The following is a 21,622-nucleotide window of genomic DNA, read 5'->3' on the forward strand; positions in this document are numbered from 1 at the left end:
TCACTTTTAATTTAAAAAATAAATACCTATATGAAAAATAAGTCTTATTTTAGTTAGTGAAACAGGGCCTCATACTTTTACTCAATTAGTTTTTTTTTTTTAAATTGAATAAAATTAAGCTTCATTATATATGAATATTTTAATTGACAAACTTAAATTTAAGTAATTTTCTTTGAAATGGCGTAGTTATCAAATAGATTGGGAGAAAAAAGTATTTCGAAGTTTGAATGAAAATTCAAACATCCCTTGATTTGATTTGAGTAAAAGTTCGAGGAAGATTAGATTTTGATATATGTTTTAGAGTTGTGAAGTGGAGCAGATTTTAAGATATTTTTAGTCAACGATAAATTTGTATTGGAACAAGGGTAACTACCTCTCTTGAAGGTTGAAGAATACTTTACTTTTTATTTTCCTAATTTGGGGATTTTATTTTGATTTGGTTGTTCATTTTGGTTCCTAGAAAGATGGGATTTAGGGCATTTATGTGGCGTATGGTTTTTTAATGTGTGGAAAAGATCAGGATTTGTTTCGATATTAAGTGCGTATTCCCTTTGGAGGCATTTTTTTTTCCAATGGTAGTGTTTTTTTTTTTTTTTTCAGTTGTAGTTAGATTATGAAGGATGTCGACACAGTTCCATTGGCTCAAACTTGGCTTAAATTTTTTTTTTGATCGGCAATAAAATTTTATTGATACTCGACAAAAGGTACATCGAGGCAGCCAAATGTATGCCACAAACGGATGAGGCGGAACATAGGGCTAAAGGAAAAGAGAAAAACCGTACATTCAATGATAGATTGAATGGACCCCATATGGATACATTTCTGGGCACCATCCAAATAACCACTAACTTAAGCAACCTTTTCATGACAAAAACGACATTAGCAAACTCAGGAGCATGAGGAACCAGCAGCACAAAATCATCCATCGGCAAGACAGTCGGATCAATATCAGCAACAGAAGCACTTTCTGGTGGGGCATTCCCATATAAAGTCACACCACATAGGAGTCCCAATGAGCCAAACCAAGTGAAGGATAACAGCAAATCATCAGCAGCATCGTCAAGAGTTAGTAGCAGACCAGCAGCAGCAACAAGAACATATATCTAGCAAGCATCAGCAGCACCGATAAAAGCAGTATAACAGCATCAAATGAGGTTTTCCGTTGTAAAATGTAAGCACGAAGGAGAAACCAGGGGTCACAGAGTAGTAGCCAGCAGATATTTGTAGGATCCCAAGCTCTCCATGGTGGGAATGGGAGTCCCAAAGAGAGCCAAGGGACAACAGAATAAGAAGAACATCAGCAGCAGTATGAACCAGAACCAAGAACCTTAGGTGAAAAAGAGCAGCAGCATCCACAAGAACATGAGCTCCATGAAGCACAGTGAGGCTATCCATGGTACAGATGGGGGTACCATAGAGAGTCAGAGGTCTTCAAGAAAGAGACAGCCAACAGGCTAACTCACAAGACCGAACAAGACTCAACTGACACAAGACAAAAACACTCACCCTACCAATTAAACCTGACACAGAGAGACACAAAAACACTCCCCACTCTCACCACCCTACACCCCAAACCAAAAATTAAAAGAGACCAAGACCCCACAAACCAGACCAAGACCGAACTCAGGATAGACCAAACAGACCAAAACCAGAGAAGGGACACCACAAACCCTGCCACCACTGAAAAAAATAAAACCACATCAAAGACTTATGGAGTAATATATAGCCCAACCAAAAGAGAAACCAAAGCCTAAGGGACCTACCCAACACCAAAACCACCCAAAAAACTCCTCACCAACCTAATCCCATCCAGGTTCCTCTTAAAATCATCAATCGAGTAGTCAAATATGTTGTATTTTCCTTTAATCCAAATTGCCATCCTTGTTTTAGCCAACTCACAAATCTCCTCCATTTCCCATATCTGATTATTGAACACAGCATCATTCCTACATGTCCAAATCAACCATATCACAGAATAGAAAGTTGCCAGCCAGCAGAGTCTCTCAAGATTTCTGAAACCCATGCTATCCCACCACTGCATTAGATTCTTTAGACTAGATGGGCTAACCCAAACCAAGTGCCACCAAGCAAGAATCTTTGACCAAATACTCCACGCTACATGACAATGAAGGAGAATGTGACCAGGCGATTCGCCCACAGAATTACATAGAGGACATATATCAAGATTGTTGGGAATAATATCTCCTGACCAAAATGGACTTGGAAGCTATACAGTTTTGGATGGCCATGCAAACAAATAGCTCAACTTTCAGTGGAACAATGTTTTTACACACATTAAACAAGACTTTATCTTCACTAAAGTTTTGCTCCTCCCATTTTGAATAGACAGATTTTACTGAGAAGTTGAGATCTTTACTCCATCTCCATTGTAGGCAGTCCTGGGAGGAATCTTGTAGTTGCACTACACCCAGGATTCGATACAAGTTCTGTGCCAGTTCATCTTCCCAAACACGCAGAGGTCTGCTGAATTGCAGGTTCCAGTATCTTTGACTTTGAGTTGAAACCAATTCTGCTATAGTTGCTTCCTTCTGAGTGGACAGCATAAATAGTCTAGGAAAAGCAGCTTGTAATGTTATCTCTCCCAACCATTTATGTTTCCAGAATTTAATGCTAGTGCCAGAGTTTACTTTGAAGACAAAACCTTGAAGAATAACATCCCCCAAGTCTACACCCATATACTTGACAGAGCAAATGTCCTTCCAGCTATTTGACGTGCTACCTCTGCTTGGAACTTCAGGAAGCCAAGAATCCTCTCCCAAGCGATATTTTCTTGTGACTACTTTCACCCATAGAGCCTCTTTTTCTTTGTTGAACCTCCACCACCATTTGGTTAGCAGAGCTGCATTATGCTCTATCAGTCTTTTGACTCCCAACCCTCCAAATCTTTTGTTCCTTGTAATTGTATCCCATTTTACCAAGTGCATTTTCCTCTTTTCATTTGAATCACCCCATAAAAACCTCTTCTGAATCTTCTCAATCTTGTTTGCTACAACTACAGGCATCTTGAAGAGGGACATGAAATATATTGGTAAATTGCCCATATTGGACTTGACCAGGGTCAATTTACCACCCATTGAGATCTGTTTTCTTCTCCAAGGTCTCAGAACCTTCTCAACTCTTTCAATCACAGGCTGCCAAGTACTGAGTCTTCTTGGGTTGGCACCCAATGGCAAACCCAGGTACTTCAAGGGAAGTTTCCCACTTTTACATCCAATTATAAGAGCTAAGTTGTCCACCACCTCATCCTGAATTCCAACACCACAAGGCATGCTCTTAGAATAATTGATTTTGAGACCTGAAATATCCTGAAAACACCTTAATATATACTTCAGATTTAGTATTTCATCCATATCATTGTTGCAGAAAATTATTGTATCATCTGCAAATTGGAGGTGAGATATGTTAACTCCATCATTTCCAACCACTATCCCTCTAATAAACCCCTCCTGCTTAGCTCTCTCCATTATAATATTCAGGCCTTCCACCACGACATTAAAGAGGAATGGGGATAAAGGATATCACCTTGTGTGAGTCCTTTTTGTGGATATATCTCTTCTGTTGGTGAGCCATTGATGAGAAAGGACAGAGATGTTGTTGATATACATGCCTTTACCCACTCACCCCATTTTCTACCACAGCCAAACTTGTTCAGCATATCCAACGGGAAGTTCCAATTTACACAGTCATATGCCTTCTCAAAATCAATCTTCAAGATTAAGCCACCTGACCTTCTTTGTTTCCAATAATGAATTACCTGATTAGCAATCAGAACACCATCAAGAATTTGTTTGCCTCCTACAAAGGCTGCCTGAGCTTCTCCAATGATAGATGGTAGCACTTTCCTGAATCTGTTAGCTAGTACTCTCAAACTTGGCTTATTTATCAATAGAGACTAGTTTAAACAAGATTTACTTGAGCCTATCACTAGTCGATCTTGAGTAGTACTATTGATTTATTACGCTTCATTGAAGGGCTTTCCATTGTTGTATAGTGGGTGCTGGCATGATACCATCTCTCAAGGTAGACAGACACCTAAGCTTTTACCCATCTCAGCTCACCACTATGAAGATGGTTGGCCCCTTAGTCGCACAATTCGGGAGATACGTGTTACAAGCGCTCACTATATATATTCGCTAACTTAATGTGCATGTACAGCGTGAGTCGATATTTGCAGTCAGTGAAATTGCGTCTGTTTGATGTTCCTGCTTCATCCAGTTGAGGCGATTTTCAGTGACGCTTGGCTCCCGAACCGTACATGAGCTGCCTCTTACGGTGCTTCCTTAGACGGACGTACGACTGCAAGAGATGCAATGAACTGATGGGATTTGTCATGGAGACCAAGGCAAATGTAATGTCAAAATAGTTGACAAATTATTTTCCTATTATAAGGGGTAGTAATTTTAGTTCTTTTTAACACATGACGAAATCCTCTTTCGTGTATAATCTACCATGTTACATCAAATGAAGATTAAGCTGATAATGAGCAAAAAAGTAGACAAATTCATTGGTTATGATTATTTGTTTATTGGTCTATCATTATAAGGTTTCTTTCCATTTAATGATAAATAAAGTTGTATTCCTCCAAAAATGGATGATGGTCCTTTATTTTACCCATGCTCTAAAATGGAGAAGAGTTCTGGAGGAAAATAATCCTCCAAAACATAAAGATATGGAGGAATGTAGCCCTAGGTTTGAGATGCTCTTAGCAACATGAGCTAGAGCTTTACAAAAAAGTCTACAAACACAACTCGGGACATAACTGCACCGTTTGTTGCCTTGGGTGAGAGTTGTTTTTGTAGCATTGCGCAAACACAACAAGAGTGATGACAACGGAACTATGTTACTCAATATTGAGCTCGTGTTTGACCTGTTAAAAGTTTGGTTGAGAACGCTTTGTTATCTAAACAAACAAAACTTAAACCTTTCCTTTTTTTTTTTTTTTAAGATCGTAAACTTTCAGAGCAATCTTGTTCTGCTCATGATGCGTGATCCACCAATGTCCGGCTCAATTAAGTTAATCTCGTTTAAACTAATCTCTATTGATAAATAAGCTAAGCTTTTTGAAATGGTTAAGCTTTCAAACAAAACATAAACAATTCACTCTTCGGCTTGTTCGGTTCGTTTATTACCGTAGTAACAGATCTTCAATGACCGGAAGAAACATAGAGGTTTTAGAAGACTAAGCAAAACCCCAAAAAGGAAACACAGAGCATCTTGCCAGAGACATGGCTAAACAAAAATTTGGAAGCCTGAAACAAAACATAATACGAAGGGAAATAGAGAATGCCGCAACATTGGCCATAGCTTTTGCACTGGTCTGGATCCCATGGTTATGCAGCAAATGTGCAGCAAAAGTCGTTTGAGCTGATGGAACAGTATCGATATCCTTCGTAATCTAACTATGACTGGAAAAAAAAAAACTATGATTGGAAAAAAAATGCCTCTAAAGGGAAACTTACCATGTGACCATTTATTTTGCAAATCTTCCTAATAATTATCCATCCTGTTATCAAGAATGGATTGGCAAACTAGAATAGCCTACCGTACGTACAGAAAAATCAAGCACTTGTTTATGCAAATCTTCCACCTCCAAATTTCTTAAGCATAATTGTTTGCTTATCGCTCCGATTCTCTGCTGCAGTACTTTTTGTTCTCTCTTTCCCCAATAATAAGAGATCAATTGGGTCATTCCCTTTTCAAGAAATCTGGCGCTTCAACAATCCAATCTTCCTCATGGCCATAGGCTTCGGGTGAAACCAAACTCTCCGTGTATGAAGTTTGATATGTTATAGGACCTTCGCATGGGACACTAATCTCTCTTTCTGACTTGTCCTCGAGATTGTATGCACATAATTTGTCTAAATGAGCCACTGAAATAACAATTTCTCCCTCGCTTGTAAAGCACAATGGCACCAAAGTCCCGAGTGACAAACTCGTGAAATCCTTAGACACGTTCAAAATCCTAGTCCATGAGTCTCCTACGCCGTATTCCTTCATCACTAACAACTCAAAGAAGCCGGGTCCAACGTCCTCAGCACCACTTTCACGAGTCACACAGCGTGCCATACAAAGACATCCGTCTAAAACTCCCAAACCATTTATAACAGGCTCTCCTTCTCCATTGTTTGGCAGAAGTGGCATTGGCAATTCTTCAAATTCGTCCGTAAGCGGATTGAAAGACGTGACATGATTATTTCCAAATTTAGCGATTGCCCAGTGCAACTTTCCATTCACATTGGGTCCAGGAAGTGATATATATCCATTGCCCTTGTCAACGAAGTGTAAAGTCGTGGTGGCCCAGAGTTTTCTTTTAAAACTAACAACAGTGACCTCTCCTAATTCATTCGCCATTACTGCCTTGTAATCATCTGTGAATGAGTCATAACAAAGTCCAGATGGATACGCACACGCATCAAGAGAAAAGTCCTTAGGCCACTCGTCCGTCCTGAGCGAAAGAACTATGGCAGATTGCCTTATGGAAGGGTTCCACAAATAGAAATCGGTGTAATGGATGACGAGAAACAAGCCATTACACGAACCCAAGATCTTCAACCGCTCTGACGCGCTCTCGTCATCGTAAATAAGCAACGGTCTGACACGAGGATATCTCCTCCTCGATAGAGATATGGAGTATAAGTAGCGACCTTTAATGGCTAGGTGGTGCTTTTGGGCCGAAAGGGTGAATTTAGGATCGGAGATCAAAGATTTCCATACCTTGCAAACGCAACGGAATTGCAGTAGATACTGGACTGGTAGTCGCGACAAGATTTCGAGGACGATTTGTTCTGGAATGTGTCTTCGTTCTGGAATGTTTTCTTGCTGCTGAAGGAATCTGGAGCATACCAACAATACAAGGATTGTTGCATGGTCGAAAGATCCATGCATGCCAGCAGATGGTCTCTTTCTAGATCTGTTTTTGGTTTTTGGTGGCTGTTAGGGTTTTTTGATGTTCATGGTGGTATATATATCGCGACTTATACTCTGTGTGCGATCACTGAGGATAACATCTCCCACCTACTCAGGCCTCATTCCATTAATGTTCTCATTTTTTAAATAATTATTTTCTATTTTATGAAATAGATCATTTTTTCACAATACATCATCTTTAAATTAAAAAGTAAATACTTATTTAAAAAATAAATCTTATTTTAATTAGTGAAACAGGGCCTCCTACTTTTATTCAATTAGTTTTTTTAAAAATTGACTAAAAGCTTCATTACATATGAATATTTTAATTGACAAACTTAAATTTAAGTAAATTTTTTTGAAATGGCGTAGTTATCAAATAGAGAGGGGGAAAATAGTATTTCAAAGTTTGATTGAAAATTCAAAGCTCCCTTGATTTGATTTGAGTAAAAGTTCGAGGAAGATTAGATTTTGATTTAGAGTCATGAAGTGGAGCAGATTTTAAGAGATTTTTTAGTCAACGATAAACTTGTATTCAAACAAGTGTAACTGCCTCTTTTGAAGGTTGAAGAATAATTTACTTTTTATTTTCCTAATTTGGGGGGTTTTATTTTGATTTGGTTGTTCATTTTGGTCCCTAGAAAGGTGGGATATTTAGGGCTTTTATGTGGCGTATGGCTTTTTAATGTGTGGAAAAGATCAGGTTTCCTTTTGGAGAAAAAATTATTTATGGAGCAACCCGTAAACTTTGTTACGGCGCTCAATCGCAATCGTTTAAAAGTGTTTTGGACGGTTCGGATTTAAAAAAATTATTCAAGTGAATAGTTTTTTTAAAATCCAGATCATTGATTGTCAAAACAAACGGCTGAGTTCGCTCAACTCCATAAAGAGCTGCTTTGCAGCGGCTCTGTAAATAAGTTTATGTCATTGTTTCGATATTATGAAAAGGGACTTTTTATGTGGAGCAGGCTTTTTCACTTGTGGAAATTAATGATTAGGGTCTTCTTCTTCGCTTATATTTTTTAAATACCATTTAGGTCTTTATGCGTTTTAATTTTTATGTGCCTTAAGGCTTTTTCTTTATTAAATTCCTTCAATACAAATTTAAATCTGAGTAAAAATCTCTCAAAATCTACTCCACTTCATGGCTCTAAAACATATAAATCTACCAAACTCTTACTCAAATCAAGGGAGATTTGAATTTCCATTTAAAGTTTGAAATACTATTATCTCCCTATCTATTTGATAACTACGCCATTTCCAATTTTTATTTAAACAGGAGTTTGTCGATAAAAGTATCGATATCAAATGGAGCGTGTACTCAAAATTTTAAAACGGATTTTAGAATTTTCCTTTATCAAAAAACTAACTGGTTGGAGATATTATCCTCCGCGATCTCACACAGCAGATCCGACTCTAAATTGTATGTCAAGACCACAGCAGTTTTTGGGTGCAAATTGAGTACCACGTGACGGTACCTAGTGCACATTTGAGCCATATGGTTCAAATTCGGATTTTGGACACTCTCTTCCCCTTGGCTGATCACTCTCTCTCCTCTTTCTCTTTCTCTAAAATCCTAATCGTCCAAAGCATGTTTGGACTGCTTGAATGTACATTCGGATACCATAGGAACTACGCCGTATTTGCACCCAAAAACTTCTGACCTCTCCAAGGCGCATGCGATTTATGTACTACCATGAACATTAAAAAAACCCCTAACAGCCATTACAAATGAAAAACAGAGAAGGAGACCATCATCATCTTTCGACCATGCAATCCCTGTTGGTATCCTCCCGATTTCTTCGGCAGCAAGAAAACCTTCCAGAACAAAGAAACATCCCGGAACAAATCGTCCTTGAAATCCTGTCGCGTCTACCGGTCCAGTCTCTACTGCGATTTTGCTGCGTTTGCAAGGTATGGAAATCTCTGATCTCCGATCCTAAATTCACTCTTTCGTCACGAAAGCCGCAGATAGCCATTAAATGTGGCTACTTATACTCCATCGACACCGGTCCTGCTTTTACTGGAACAAGATCTCTATCGAGGAGAGATCCTCTTCTCAAACCGATGCTGTTTTTTTCCGATGACAAAAACGCGTCAAAGGGGTTAAAGATCTTGGGTTCGTGTAATGGCTTGTTTATGGTTAGCCATCACGCGGATCTCTACTTGTGGAACCCTTCGACAAGGCAATCCACCAAAGTTCTCTCGCTCACGACGAAGGGGTGGCCTAAGGACTTTTCTCTTAATAATGCGTATGTGTCTGGACTTTGTTATGATTCATCCACTGATGATTACAAGGCAGTAATTGCCATGGTGAATGAATTTGGACTCGTCAATGTTGTTAGTTTTAAAAGAAAACAGTGGGCCACCACGACTTTACACGCTCTTGACAAGGACAAAGGTTATATATCGCTTTCCGGACCCATTGTGAATGAAAAGTTGCACTGGGCGATCACTAAATTTGGACATGATCGTGTCCATTGTACTGCCTGCTATGGGATTGTTTCTTTCGATCCACTTACGGACGAATTTGAAGAATTGCCAATGCCACTAATTATACCTAACAATGGGGAAGGGGAGCCCATTATAAAGGGTTTGGGAGTTTTAGATGGATGTCTTTCTATGGCACGTTGTGTTACTCGTGGAAGTGGTGCTGAAGAAGTTGGACCCGGTTTTTTTGAGTTGTTAGTGATGAAGGAATACGGCGTAGGAGGCTCATGGACTAGGATTTTGAATGTGTCTAAGGATTTCACGGTTTTGTCACGTGGGACTTTGGTGCCCTTGTGCTTTACAGGTGACGGAGAAGTTGTTATTTCAGTGGCTCATTTAGACAGATTACGTGCATACAATCTAGAGGACATGTCACAAAGAGATATTCTTGTCCCAAGGGAAGGTCATCTAACTTGTCAAATTTCCTACACGGAAAGTTTGGTTTCACCCGACGCCTATGGCTATGAGGAAGATTGGATTGTGTATCTGCCAGATTTCTTGACCCGACGCCAATGGCCATGAGGAAGATTGGATTGTGGAAGGGCCCGATTTCTTGAAAAGGAAATGGCCTTATTGATCTCTTATCAGCGAAAAAGAGAACAAAAAGTACTGCAGCAGAGAATCAGAGTTATAATCAAACTAATACACATAAGAAATCTGGAGGTGGAAGATTTGCATAAACAGGTGTTTGATTTTTCTCTACGGCAGGCTAATCTAGTTTGCCAATCCATTCTCCATAACAGGACGGATAATTATTAGCAAAATTTGCAAAATAACCGGTCACGTGGTAAGTTTCCCTTTAGAGGCATTATGTTCCAATAATCGTAGTTAAATTTTTTTTTTCAGTCGTAGTTAGATTATGAAGGATGTCGACACTGTTCCATCGGCTCAAATGACTGTTTGATCAACTGCTGAGATCTTTTGCTGCGTAACCATGGGATCGAGTCCAGTGCAAAAGCCATGGCCAATTTTGCGGCATTCCCTTGAATACTTTGAGAAACCCATCTATATTTTCCTTTGTATTTAGTTTTGTTTCAGGCTTTCAATTTTTTTGTTTAGCCATGTCTCTGGCAAGATGCTCTGTGCTTCCTTTTTGGGTTTTGCTTAGTCTTATAAAACCTCAATGTTTCTTCCTCTATTCATTGAAGATGTGTTACTATGGTACTAAACGGACCAAACAAACCAAAGAGTGATTTGTTTACTTAAACGAGATTTGCTTGAGCTTATCACTAGTCGATCTCAAGTAGTATTGATTTATTACGCATCATAAGCTGAACAAGCTTGTTCTGAAAGTATACGAGCTTAATTAAGAAAAATGTTTAAGTTCGGTTTGTTTAGATAACAAAGGGATCTCGACCTAACTTTTAACGGGTCAAACACGAGCTCAATATCCAATAACATAGTTCCATTGTCAGCACTATGTCTAAGTTTCAAAAAAAATAAAAATAAAGAAGGGGTCTTCGGTTGATTCATCACACTGCACACGAACTTACGTCCCATACAAAACAACGAAAAATCTTTAATTTGGAAAAATTGAAAGGTACTTGAAACTGCATTCATTTTGGGTATTTAGACTCAATTCTTTCTTTCTGAGCACGATCTCTAATAAGCTTTTTTTCTCAATTATTATTATTTTTTTTTATCATTTTCCTTCCACTCATTAATCTAAAAATCTCTTGTCAAAATCCAAACCAAATAGATGTCTCCATTAGCTCTCATGATGGTAACTCAGTCCTAGTGCACTAAATGCAATGATCATGTACGTAGCGCTCCTTCAGAGCGTGAGGTTTTGAGTTCTATTTCAATAGACACGAAGTTGGTGGGTGCTTATGCGTGTGTTTGGTGTGGTTTTAAATGTTTCCCAAACCCAACGTTTGTCTTGGAACTACACATGATCCTAAAATTTTGTTTTCTCACTTTTTTGAATCATACTAATCAACCACTTATTTTCTAATTAAACCGTATCTTGTTCCATTATGAGATTATCGATACTCGTTCAACCTTATTTATTTTACACGTGAAGTGCTCGATGAATTCTTCAAAATGAAAGATTAAAAATGGTTATAATAATATCTTAAATGGTCCCATTGGAAAATTATTCCATGACACAGCAAAAACAGAAAAAAAGAAAAGAAAAAGAAGAAGAAGATAGATTTCGCCGGATAGGCACGATGAAGTTTCTTTTTCTTTTATTTAGATCTCATCTTTTATAATATTTTGATTTGGCCTATTAATTTTAGTTTAAGAATATTTTTTCGGGTCTCTTTTGTTAAAAGAAAGAATAGAGGATTAAGGACTTCCGGTAAAGTAAAAATAAGGAAAAAAAATCTAGTGGCGGCGGGTTTATGTAATTTTGGGATAAATATTTTTTTTAACATGTAATAATTACATTTTATAAAAATTTTGTCATGGCGGACACCGCCAGCTATCCCGGCTCCATCCTTGGCCACGTATATTATTATTACTACTTTTTTTTTTCTATTATAAAATCATGCATAACTAACAAATCCGCCCTGCAAAACACATGTTTCATGCACTATGAATGCCAAATGAGATGCAAAATGCCATGTTACAACTCAATGGCGATGCACGTGCATATTCAGGGCGGGTCTTATACTTAAGCACATAAAAAACATATAAAGCCGGAAACGGTATTTAAAAAAAAGAAAGAAAGGAAATATGTATAAGAGGTGGTCCTCGTCTGAAACGGATTATATATATATATATATATACATATATATTGAACATCAAAAAACCCTAACAGCCACCAAAAATGAAAAACAGAGAAAGAGACCATCTGCTGCATCTTTCGACCATGCAATCCCCGTTGGTATCCTCCAGATTTCTTCAGCAGCAAGGAGACATTCCGGAACAAATCGTCCTCGAAATCCTCTCGCGTCTCCCGGTCCAGTCTCTACTGCGATTTCGTTGTGTTTGCAAGGTATGGAAATCTCTGATCTCCGATCCTAAATTCACTCTTTCGTCACGAAAGCACCAGATAGCCATTCAATGTCGCTACTTATACTCCATCGACACCGGACATGCTTTTTCGGGAACAAGATCTCTATTGAAGAGGGATCCTCTTCCCAAACCCATGCTTTTTTACGATGACAAAAAAGCGTCAGAGCGGTTAAAGATCTTTGGTTCATGTAATGGCTTGTTTCTCGTTAGCCATTACGCGGATTTCTACTTGTGGAACCCTTCCACAAGGCAATCCACCAAAGTTCTCTCGCTCAAGACAAAGGGGTGGGCTAAGCACTTTTCTCTTAATAATGCGTATCTGTCTGGACTTTGTTATGACTCATCCGCTGATGATTACAAGGCAGTATTAGCCATGGGGAATAAATTTGGAGAGGTCACTGTTGTTAGTTTCAAAAGAAAATACTGGGCCACCATGACTTCACACGCTCTCGACAAGGACAAAGGATATATATCGCTTCCTGGACCCAACGTGAATGAAAAGTTGCACTGGGCAATCACTAAACTTGGACATGATCGTGTCCATTATTCTGCCCGCTATGGGATTGTTTCTTTCGATCCACTTACTGATGAATTTGAAGAAATACCAATGCCACTCACACCCAACAATGGGACACCCAACAATGGGGAAGGGGAGCCCATTGTAAAGGGGTTGGGAGTTTTAGACGGATGCCTTTGTATGGGACGCTGTGTTACTCGTGGAAGTGGTGGTGAGGAAGTTGAACCCGGCTTTTTTGAGTTGTTAGTGATGAAGGAATACGGCGTAGGAGACTCATGGACTAGGATTTTTAACGTATCCAAGAATTTCATGGTTTTGTCACGCGGCACTTTGGTGCCATTGTGCTTTACAGGTGACAAGGAAGTTGTTATTTCAGTGGCTCATTTAGACAGATTATGTGCATACAATCTTGAGGACATGTCACAAAGAGATATTTTTGTCCCAACAAAAGGTGATCATATAACCTATCAAACTTCCTACATGGAGAGTTTGGTTTCACCCGACGCCTATGGCCATGAGGAAGATTGGATTGTGGAAAGGCCAGATTTATTGAAAACGAGGCTTCAAGAAATCAGGCTCAATTGATCTCTCTTCCACTAAAGATATAACAAAAAGTGCTGCAGTAGAGAATCAGGGCTACAAGCAAACTAATACACAGGAGATCTGGAGGTGGAAGATTGCATATACGGGTGTTCAATTTTTCTCTACAGTAGGCTATTCTAGTTTGCCAATCCATTCTCCATAACCGGATGGATAATTATTAGGAAGATTTGCAAAAAATAAACGGTCACGTGGTAAGTTTCCCTTCAGAGGCTTTTTTTTTTCCCGATCGTAGTTTTTTTTTTTTCTAGTCGTAGTTAAATTATGAAGGATGTCGACCCTGTTTCTATGGCAATTTTGTGGCATTCTCTTGAATACTTTGAGAAACCCATCTATATTTTCCCTTTGTATTTAGTTTTGTTTCATGCTTTAAATTTTTTGTTTAGCCATGTCTCTGGCAAGATGCTCTGTGTTTCATTTTTGGGTTTTGCTGAGTCTTATAAAACCTGTGTGTTTCATCCTCTATCCATTGAAGATCTGTTACTATGGTCATAAACGAACCAAACAAACCGAAGAGTGAATTGTTTAAGTTTTGTTGGAAATCTCAACCATTTCAAAAATATGTTCAAGTTTGGCTTAGTTATCAATAGAGATCATCTTAAACGAGATTTATTTGAGCCGATCACTAGTCAATCTCAAGTAGTATTGATTTATTACGCATGCATGATAAGCATAACAATCTTGCTCTGAAAGTATACATGTTTTAAAAAAAAAATTTAAGTTCAGTTTGTTTAGGTTACACAATGATCTCAACCGAACTTTTAACGGGTCACTAGTCAATCTCGAGTAGTATTGACTTATTTCGCATCATAAGCATAACAAGCTTGCTCTGGAAGTATTCAAGCTTAAAAAAAATGTTCAAGTTCACTTTGTTTAGGTAACACAACGATCTCAACCGAACTTTTAACGGGTCACTAGTCAATCTCGAGTAGTATTGACTTATTACGCATCATAAGCATAACAAGCTTTCTCTGCACTACAACAAATTCCGCTTTTAATAGCAAAAGTTTATAGCGTTTTATTTTAAATGCTATTGTAGAGAGGAAATTATAGCGTTCAGCCATTAGGTTTAAAGGAAACACTCGCGCCCTAATTTATTATAGGGTTCCAGAAGTCTTCAATAGCGTTCCACTCTTTTCCAAAATGAAAAACAGCGTTCCACACTTCCACCAAAATTATAAGCGCCAAACGTTGCCCCCAAAATCGCACTCTGCCCTTCCTGAAAATTTCAATCGGTTCCACCAAAACTATAGGCGCCATATCTGCCAATTGTTTCGTTCGAGTTGCTACAAGATTTCTGTGCGAACTGGTGATGGTTTCTAATGTATCGATCTTTTAGGTATTCTATGGTTTTAATCGAGAGGAACAGGTTTGTCCCTTATTCTCTATTTCTCTTAATTTCCGACCGATTAACATCTGTTTCTTACTAATCGCCTCATCTTCTTCATACTTCTGCTTCCTCATTCCATAGTCAAGGAGAATCAAACCAATATTCGGTAATATTGCATCAGTTGAAGCAAGCATTCATTGCTCGGAGAGTCCTTACCAGGTTTGATTTGATTTTTTTCATTCAGTTGTTGCCCAAATACAAGGCTAGGGTTTTAATAGGCAAGTTTTAGTTTGTGATAACCATCTAAGGATTTGCACAGATAATGCACTTAGAGGGTTTGGATTTTATTTATTGGAGTATCAGTTTTCATTCCAAAAAAAGATTGGGGCTTTTGTGTTGACTCATTCCAAACAATTCTCTATTTTTTTCGAAATTCTATATTTGTAATTGATACTGTATTGGGGCTTTTGTTTAGGTTTTTGGTGGTCTAATGATTCTTGCAAAAGGAATTTTTAACAAAAAGAAAGAGAAATACTAAAAAGTTCCCTTGCTATTTATGACTAACGACCTCGTATTGGTGAATATAAGAAGTTTTCTGCATATGACTTAGTTGATTGGCTTCTATTGAAACAAAAAGTAAGAGTTTTGGAGAGAAAACACTTCAGAGCAAGATGGTGAACATCGTAATATGCACTTTGACATAGCTTTGCTAATAATTTTGAAGTAGCTTCACAATTTCTCCGAGATTTCGAGATAATTTCGTTTGAACGAGAGCAACAACTTATATCTATTTCTCTCTCAGGTTATATCTGCTGTTTATCGTCTAAAGGGAATGGAATCGATTGGGTCTTAGGTGTATTGGTTAGGATTATTAGGAAATGGAATCGAGTCATCGGTTTAATAAACTATAACAAGATGAGTTATTAGTGCTATCTGTGTCCATCATAGTCCGGCTAATGTGTTTTTTTTTTTGGTACAAGTACTTCCTTGTGTTTGTAGATATGCCTCAATGAACTATATTAGTATATTGTTGATTTCATAGTTCCTGTTAATGAAGTTCTGATTGGCTGATTTATATGAATTTGAATGAAGTCAGCTTGGGTGGTTTTCTAATTAGAAAAGAGTATTTTTTTTTCTTGCTAAACATGTTCATTATCTGTTATGTGTAGAAGATATATATGGGCTCTACTAGACTTATGCCCAATCAAAGAGCCACTGATCAATGAAGTGATTGTCAAAGTTAGAATATCCAAGATTGATTTGCTATAGATGCAACAGATGCACAAGCTCACACAAGAATCAGTTTGTGGTAATTCTCTTCAACCTATCCTAGCCATTGTACTTATGAAATGATTTCCATCGTTTGCAAACATGCTATTGACTGAATTATGTGTAAATGAGCTTGGCTCCTTTGGTGGGGGAACAATTTTTTTATGATTTTCAAAGGAAAAGAGAGTTAAATAGAAAAGAACTGATTGTCTTGCCTCGGAGATTACGTTTTAGGCTGTATAAAATATAAATCAAGAAAGCCTTACAAAGTTGATAACATAGGATTCTTGTTCCTCAAAGATGGATCTTTGCCTCAAAGGGTTGTACCCTTTCACAGGGTGGTTGGTCTTCTAAGATTGATTTATGGTGTTTCCAATGGTTTTGAGGCTTACGTAATGACCATGTTCCATTTTCCCTCGGGGTGGTACTTCGATGGATTGTTTACTTGGTCAGCAGCTCCATAATGTGCTATGTTTTTTTGTAACTAATAGCAGAACCATAATGTGGTCTATTTTTTTGTAACTAATAGCAGTTGAATCTGCACTTGACCTAATCTGTGGGAATCTGTCTTGTTCAGTTTAATGTGAATCTGCATTTCCATTTTCGGTTCAATTTAGTAACTGTTACGAATGTGGTGCTGCTGCTGCAGTTTTTTGCTTTCATGACTTCAGTTCAGTTAAGTTTGTGACTTGAGATGAATGTGTATCTTTTGTGACTTGAGATGAAGCATCATTTTAGTTTCTGCATCAGTTTTGAGTCTGTTCTAAGTCACAGGTTATACACGGTTGCCACATATCAGTATGCACTTAGTTTTCAGTTTTGAGTCTGTTTTGCACTCAATTTTGGGTTAACATTTGCATAGAATCAGAGAGAAAAGGAGCTATAAGACTGTTCTCATCCTTTCGGGTTCACATTTTGTACATAACAAATACACTTTATAGCTCTAGAATTTGTTGCATTTGGGTTCAAGGGAAGGGGGGGAGGTATGGGGAGGGGATGGAGGTCATGGGAAATAGGGTGCTCATTAGCGGTGGTGGTGTTCTCTGTTTTTTATGTTTTGTTAGGGGAAGGGATGGTGCCAATTCTAGGATTGAGGGGAATGACATTTCTGCCCTTACATTGGTGGTGGAGTGGATTTTTCCGTTTACAAACTTAACAAAAGTTAGAATGAAGGACAACATAGAATCTGATTCAATAGTTGGAGGACTAAGTACACTTTTTTGATGGTTTGTAACTTTTGGTATGTTGTACTAAAGGCACCTCCCGGGATCTTTTGGTTTGTCTTTTTTGTTCGTATCTTGCCATTGTGCATGTGTAACTTTAATTTGTTCATATTATCCAGCCCTTAATAAACTCTTGGTTCGTGTATATATATGGCTTGGATTTCATTATGTGCTTGAGTATTTATGATTTCACAGAGAAGAATTGATACCTTGACCCGTTGAGAGTGTTCTGCTCTAGGTCCATTCAATAGAATGTCAAACATCATACATTGGGTTCCTCTTGATCAAGTTTTTTGTCACTTTAATGGGTATAGGCATCTGAATGGCTTCATATTTTTCAGTTTTTCAACTGAAAACAGAGTTGATACTACGTGAGTAAGGTCTGCTTCCTTTCTATCCCTTTAATGGGTTTTAAAGTTTAGTACTCATTTTGTTAGCTATATGAGCAATGGGGGTTTATTATTGGGTGTTTAATACTGCTTCCTGTTTATCCCTTGCAAGTTAACTTGCATTCCAGTGGGTGCAACTGAACTCTGTGGACTTAGAGAAAACCGTGGTAGAAAATGATATGAAGAATGCTTGGGGCCAACTCCATTCCTGTGACATAGCTGTTTCATAAGACATCTTCTTTGGAATTCACTTCTGCCACTTCCGAGGGGTATACGTCGGTTTACAAGTTGAAACGAAAACTTTCTTTCTATTGTGTACACATGGTTATGTGATGATAGATAACCGCATTACTCTTATGCTTCTGTTGTGCACATATGGCTGCTTCCGTATATTGTTATTTGCGATCAGTGCTGCTCTGAATATGACTTGTGTTTCTTTACTCCCTTTTATGCATATCATATTTATGCCTGATTATTTGGTTGCTCCATAGTGTTGATTATGGCCATATCTGTCTTACTCTTAGTAAGTTATTGCACAGTTCAATACCTATATTATTCTTTTATGCTAATAGGTGCATCATGGCTCCTACTTAGGATGGATGGCGTGAGTTGCGCTGCAAACAAACGCCAACACCAAATTAGGACATGCCCGGCCCCGAAGTACTGTCAGGTACTCTCTAACACCTATTTTATTCTTTTTGCTCAATGATTTTTTACTGTATGATTTATAGATGGAATTGAAAAAGGTTGAACAAGATGCACCATATTCATATTACTTGTGATGAATACGAAAGTAGGACTCTACTGTCATTATAGGTGCGATGAAGGCTATTGTAGTCTGAAAAACATTGCCTGTTTTAGTATAATTAGTTCGGTGCTCTGCAAATGTGTTTTTTGATATTCTTAGCTCACAAGCTTCACATTCTCTTGAAATTTAGGGGGTTGATCTCGTGGTTGCTTCTTCAGGGCTCGAGTATTAAGTATAATAATGTGCCTATCATTACCACACATATTGCGTATCAAGAACAAAAAAATTGTGGATATGGTCGAATGGTAAAATTTGTCTTTTCCGAGGAGAAGACTAAACCTCTAAAGGATAAATGTCATATATGTTTAGATTTTTAGTCAGCTCAGACTCAGAGTTTGATTTTCTGAGTTTTCTATTTTAATTTACTGTCCATATTAACTTCCTCTATACCTGCCTTCACTTGAGGACCCATTTTAGGTGCTATAAGTTTATAGTTTGCACTGTTTGAAGATTTTGCGGACTTTTATGGTACTATTTGATTCAAAAAACTGGCAGTGTAGGAAGTGGGATTCTATTCTATTTTCTTGGTTCAATGTATCTTAGTAACCATGCGGTTGAACTTTAGTGTTTTCTGACTGATTGGTGCACAATTATTTCAGTATGGTCCTGTTTCCTTTCCATTTTGCATTGTAGTATTACTTCGTCTGTTGGGAAATTTAAGAGGCAGAAAATTTCTACGGTAATCCAGAAACAGGGTATTAGTTGTTCAAATGGTAAGGAGACTTTGCTGGTGATCTATAAGTAGGAAAACCACTCAGACTTAGGCGCCTTTGTTGTTTATTGATCCCTTTAGAGTTCAGACTGCTCAGAAATTCCCCGGTGCAGGTTAAGGTAAGCGGATATGCATTTTGGTTTGAGGTACTTAATGGGTTGTCTAAAATGCTTTGGATTCTTGTATACGGTTGAAATTTTGGACCCTAGTTGTAGTATGCAATATCTTCACACCTAAAGCTGAATAGTCCGATTTGGTGTTACCTGAAATATAAAATTACATATTCATCATCTAAGACGTGTGATTATTGAGACGAGAGCCACTAGAACATGAAGCTATAACATCAGTAGCAGGAATTATGCAATACGACAATGTTTCCTCTTTTAAAGTTTTTTTTTTTTTAGTTGGGCCACCGTTCAGTGCTGGTTCATTCTAGTTCTAGGAACGTGGATCTTTAGATGTGTGAATGAAAGCAGAACATTTACTACCCAAGAAGATAGAAATCACCCAACCCTATTGATGTCCGGGAACTGAAGTCTGTTGGATGGGTTAGATGCCTTTGCACTCCAACTGGTGGCTCAACTGTTAGGTTGTTCAATCAATTATCTCTATAAACAGATTCACCTCAGATGCAATCTTCAAATAGATTCACCTTCATGTTGTTCTACTTCTTCTTGCTGTCCAATGACTAAGCAACCGTATTTTGTTATTAGAATTTGGCATAACTCTTGTGCCATTTTGTTGTACTGAATTTGATTTCAACCCTATTTTGTGTTGTAATTGTTATCCTATTGCCTTTCTATTCTGTTTATTGATAAGTCCTATTCTGGTGCTGCTTTGGGACATATCAACAACTCTGTTTTTGCTGCTTTGAGGGTGCTTTAATAATGCTTGTGCTTTTATAGTCTGAATACTTTCGCGAATCATGAGCTTATTCTACACCCATCTATTGATCCAAAATTTTGTACCACAGGGAATCAAGAAGATTGCATCAATTTCACGAGCTTGGCTTTGGGAGGAAAGAGAGACCAAATTGCTCGAAGATTGCATCAATTTCAACAAGCTTGCAACATAGGAAATTTTCAAGTAATATGTTGGTTAGCTTGTTTGTGGCTACCTTTGGTAACATTGAACACCTGGGTACTATATGAATCCGTTGTAATTCTTGCAACCCTTTCATGTAATTTGTGTTTTCGAATTGTTTCGAAAGCTGGTGTAATGAATACTTGCCCGATTGAATGAATTTGGTTAATTACATTGGCAACATTGAAGTTTTAGATTATATTCGTGTTTTTCTAATAATTATTTTACAATTGGTGTTGAATGTAATAAAAAAAAATTAAATGAGTGGTGCAATGACAAACACGCTATTAAAAGAATCTCAAAATTAGCATGCAAAAAATGCTATTAAAAGTATATCTAAGACAGTGTTCAAAAAACGCTATTAAAAGTTTATCTAAGACAGTGTTCAAAAAATGCTATTAAAAGTCTTGACTTTTAACAGCATCGGCTAATACAACGTTCTTCAGAACGCTATCTATGACATTCAACAGCGTTTTTCAAAAGCTATAAAATGTAATTTTTGTTGTAGTGCTGAAAGTATACAAGCTTAAAAAAAATGTTTAAGTTCAGTTTGTTTAGGTAACACAAGGATCTCAACCGAACTTTTAACGGGTCAAACACGAGCTCAATATCGAGTTACATTACATAGTTCTGTTGTCCGTTCGTTGTCAGCACTATGTCCAAGTTTTTTTTTGGGGGGGGGGGGGGGGGGGGGGTGTGTGGGGGGTGGGGTGGGGTGTAAAAACAAACAAGATCTTTGGTCGATTTTTAATTTATCACACCATGCACGAACGAACGTCCCATGTAGAACATAGGAAAAGGGTACTTAATTGAAACAATGATCGTTTTGGGTCTCTCCAATTCTTCTCTCCGTGCACGATCTTCAATAATTTTTTTTTCTCAATTATTACTTTCATTTCTCTATCTATCTATCAATCTTTCAGCACTTATTGCCCCAAAAACTTTCAAAAAATTCCAAACCAAACAAATGTCTCCATTAGTAACTCAATTCTAGTGCGCACACTAAACGTAATGGTCATGTAGCGCTCCTTCAAAGCGTGAGGTTTTGGGTTCTACTCCAATAGACATGAAGTTGGCGCTCTTAGCAACTTAACAAATAATATGATCCTATCGTCTCGCTCAACTCAGGGCTAAACCCAACCAACGCCTCAGAACCACATGTGGGATAAACATGGTGAGTATGTGTATAATTGGGTGTGCGGGTGCGTATGTGTGTTTGTTTCACACTTTTTGAATCCTATCCAGTATGAGAATTTGAGATTATGGATACTCGCTCAACCTAATTTATTTTACACGTGAAGTGCTCCATGAAT

At 37.9% G+C, this 21,622-nt stretch overlaps 4 protein-coding genes across 7 annotated transcripts; 2 read left to right on the plus strand and 2 right to left on the minus strand.

Moving 5' to 3' along the window:
- Window positions 1-3,493: 3,493 nt before the first annotated feature.
- On the minus strand, window positions 3,494-4,033 carry LOC131328358 (uncharacterized). The gene is made up of 2 exons (XM_058361312.1): window positions 3,981-4,033; window positions 3,494-3,869 (listed from the first exon to the last, which is right to left on the minus strand). Exons 1-2 carry the CDS (start codon window positions 4,031-4,033, stop codon window positions 3,494-3,496), a joined length of 429 nt encoding a protein of 142 aa, XP_058217295.1.
- Window positions 4,034-5,706: 1,673 nt separating this feature from the next.
- On the minus strand, window positions 5,707-6,906 carry LOC131328366 (F-box/kelch-repeat protein At3g23880-like). Its single transcript, XM_058361318.1, has one exon. The coding sequence runs from the start codon at window positions 6,904-6,906 to the stop codon at window positions 5,707-5,709; it is 1,200 nt and encodes a 399-aa protein (XP_058217301.1).
- Window positions 6,907-8,658: 1,752 nt separating this feature from the next.
- Window positions 8,659-13,810, plus strand: LOC131328375 (F-box/kelch-repeat protein At3g23880-like). The gene is made up of 2 exons (XM_058361326.1): window positions 8,659-10,080; window positions 13,565-13,810. The coding sequence occupies exon 1, from the start codon at window positions 8,659-8,661 to the stop codon at window positions 9,937-9,939; it is 1,281 nt and encodes a 426-aa protein (XP_058217309.1). The 3' UTR covers window positions 9,940-10,080; window positions 13,565-13,810.
- Window positions 11,850-20,508, plus strand: LOC131302606 (F-box/kelch-repeat protein At3g23880-like). 4 transcript variants are annotated; one of them, XM_058329328.1, is made up of 4 exons: window positions 11,850-15,044; window positions 15,995-16,134; window positions 18,301-18,376; window positions 20,200-20,508. In XM_058329328.1, the coding sequence occupies exon 1, from the start codon at window positions 12,191-12,193 to the stop codon at window positions 13,478-13,480; it is 1,290 nt and encodes a 429-aa protein (XP_058185311.1). In that variant the 5' UTR covers window positions 11,850-12,190; the 3' UTR covers window positions 13,481-15,044; window positions 15,995-16,134; window positions 18,301-18,376; window positions 20,200-20,508. The 4 variants fall into 4 exon arrangements, 2 of the variants coding, with proteins under 2 accessions (XP_058185311.1, XP_058185321.1); XM_058329338.1 differs by lacking the exon at window positions 18,301-18,376 and having other exon boundaries at window positions 11,850-14,864; XR_009191822.1 differs by lacking the exons at window positions 18,301-18,376; window positions 20,200-20,508 and having other exon boundaries at window positions 14,909-15,044; window positions 15,998-16,430.
- Window positions 20,509-21,622: the final 1,114 nt, after the last annotated feature.

This window comes from Rhododendron vialii, chromosome 1a, assembly GCF_030253575.1.
Source record: "Rhododendron vialii isolate Sample 1 chromosome 1a, ASM3025357v1".
Classification (NCBI taxonomy): Eukaryota; Viridiplantae; Streptophyta; class Magnoliopsida; order Ericales; family Ericaceae; genus Rhododendron; species Rhododendron vialii.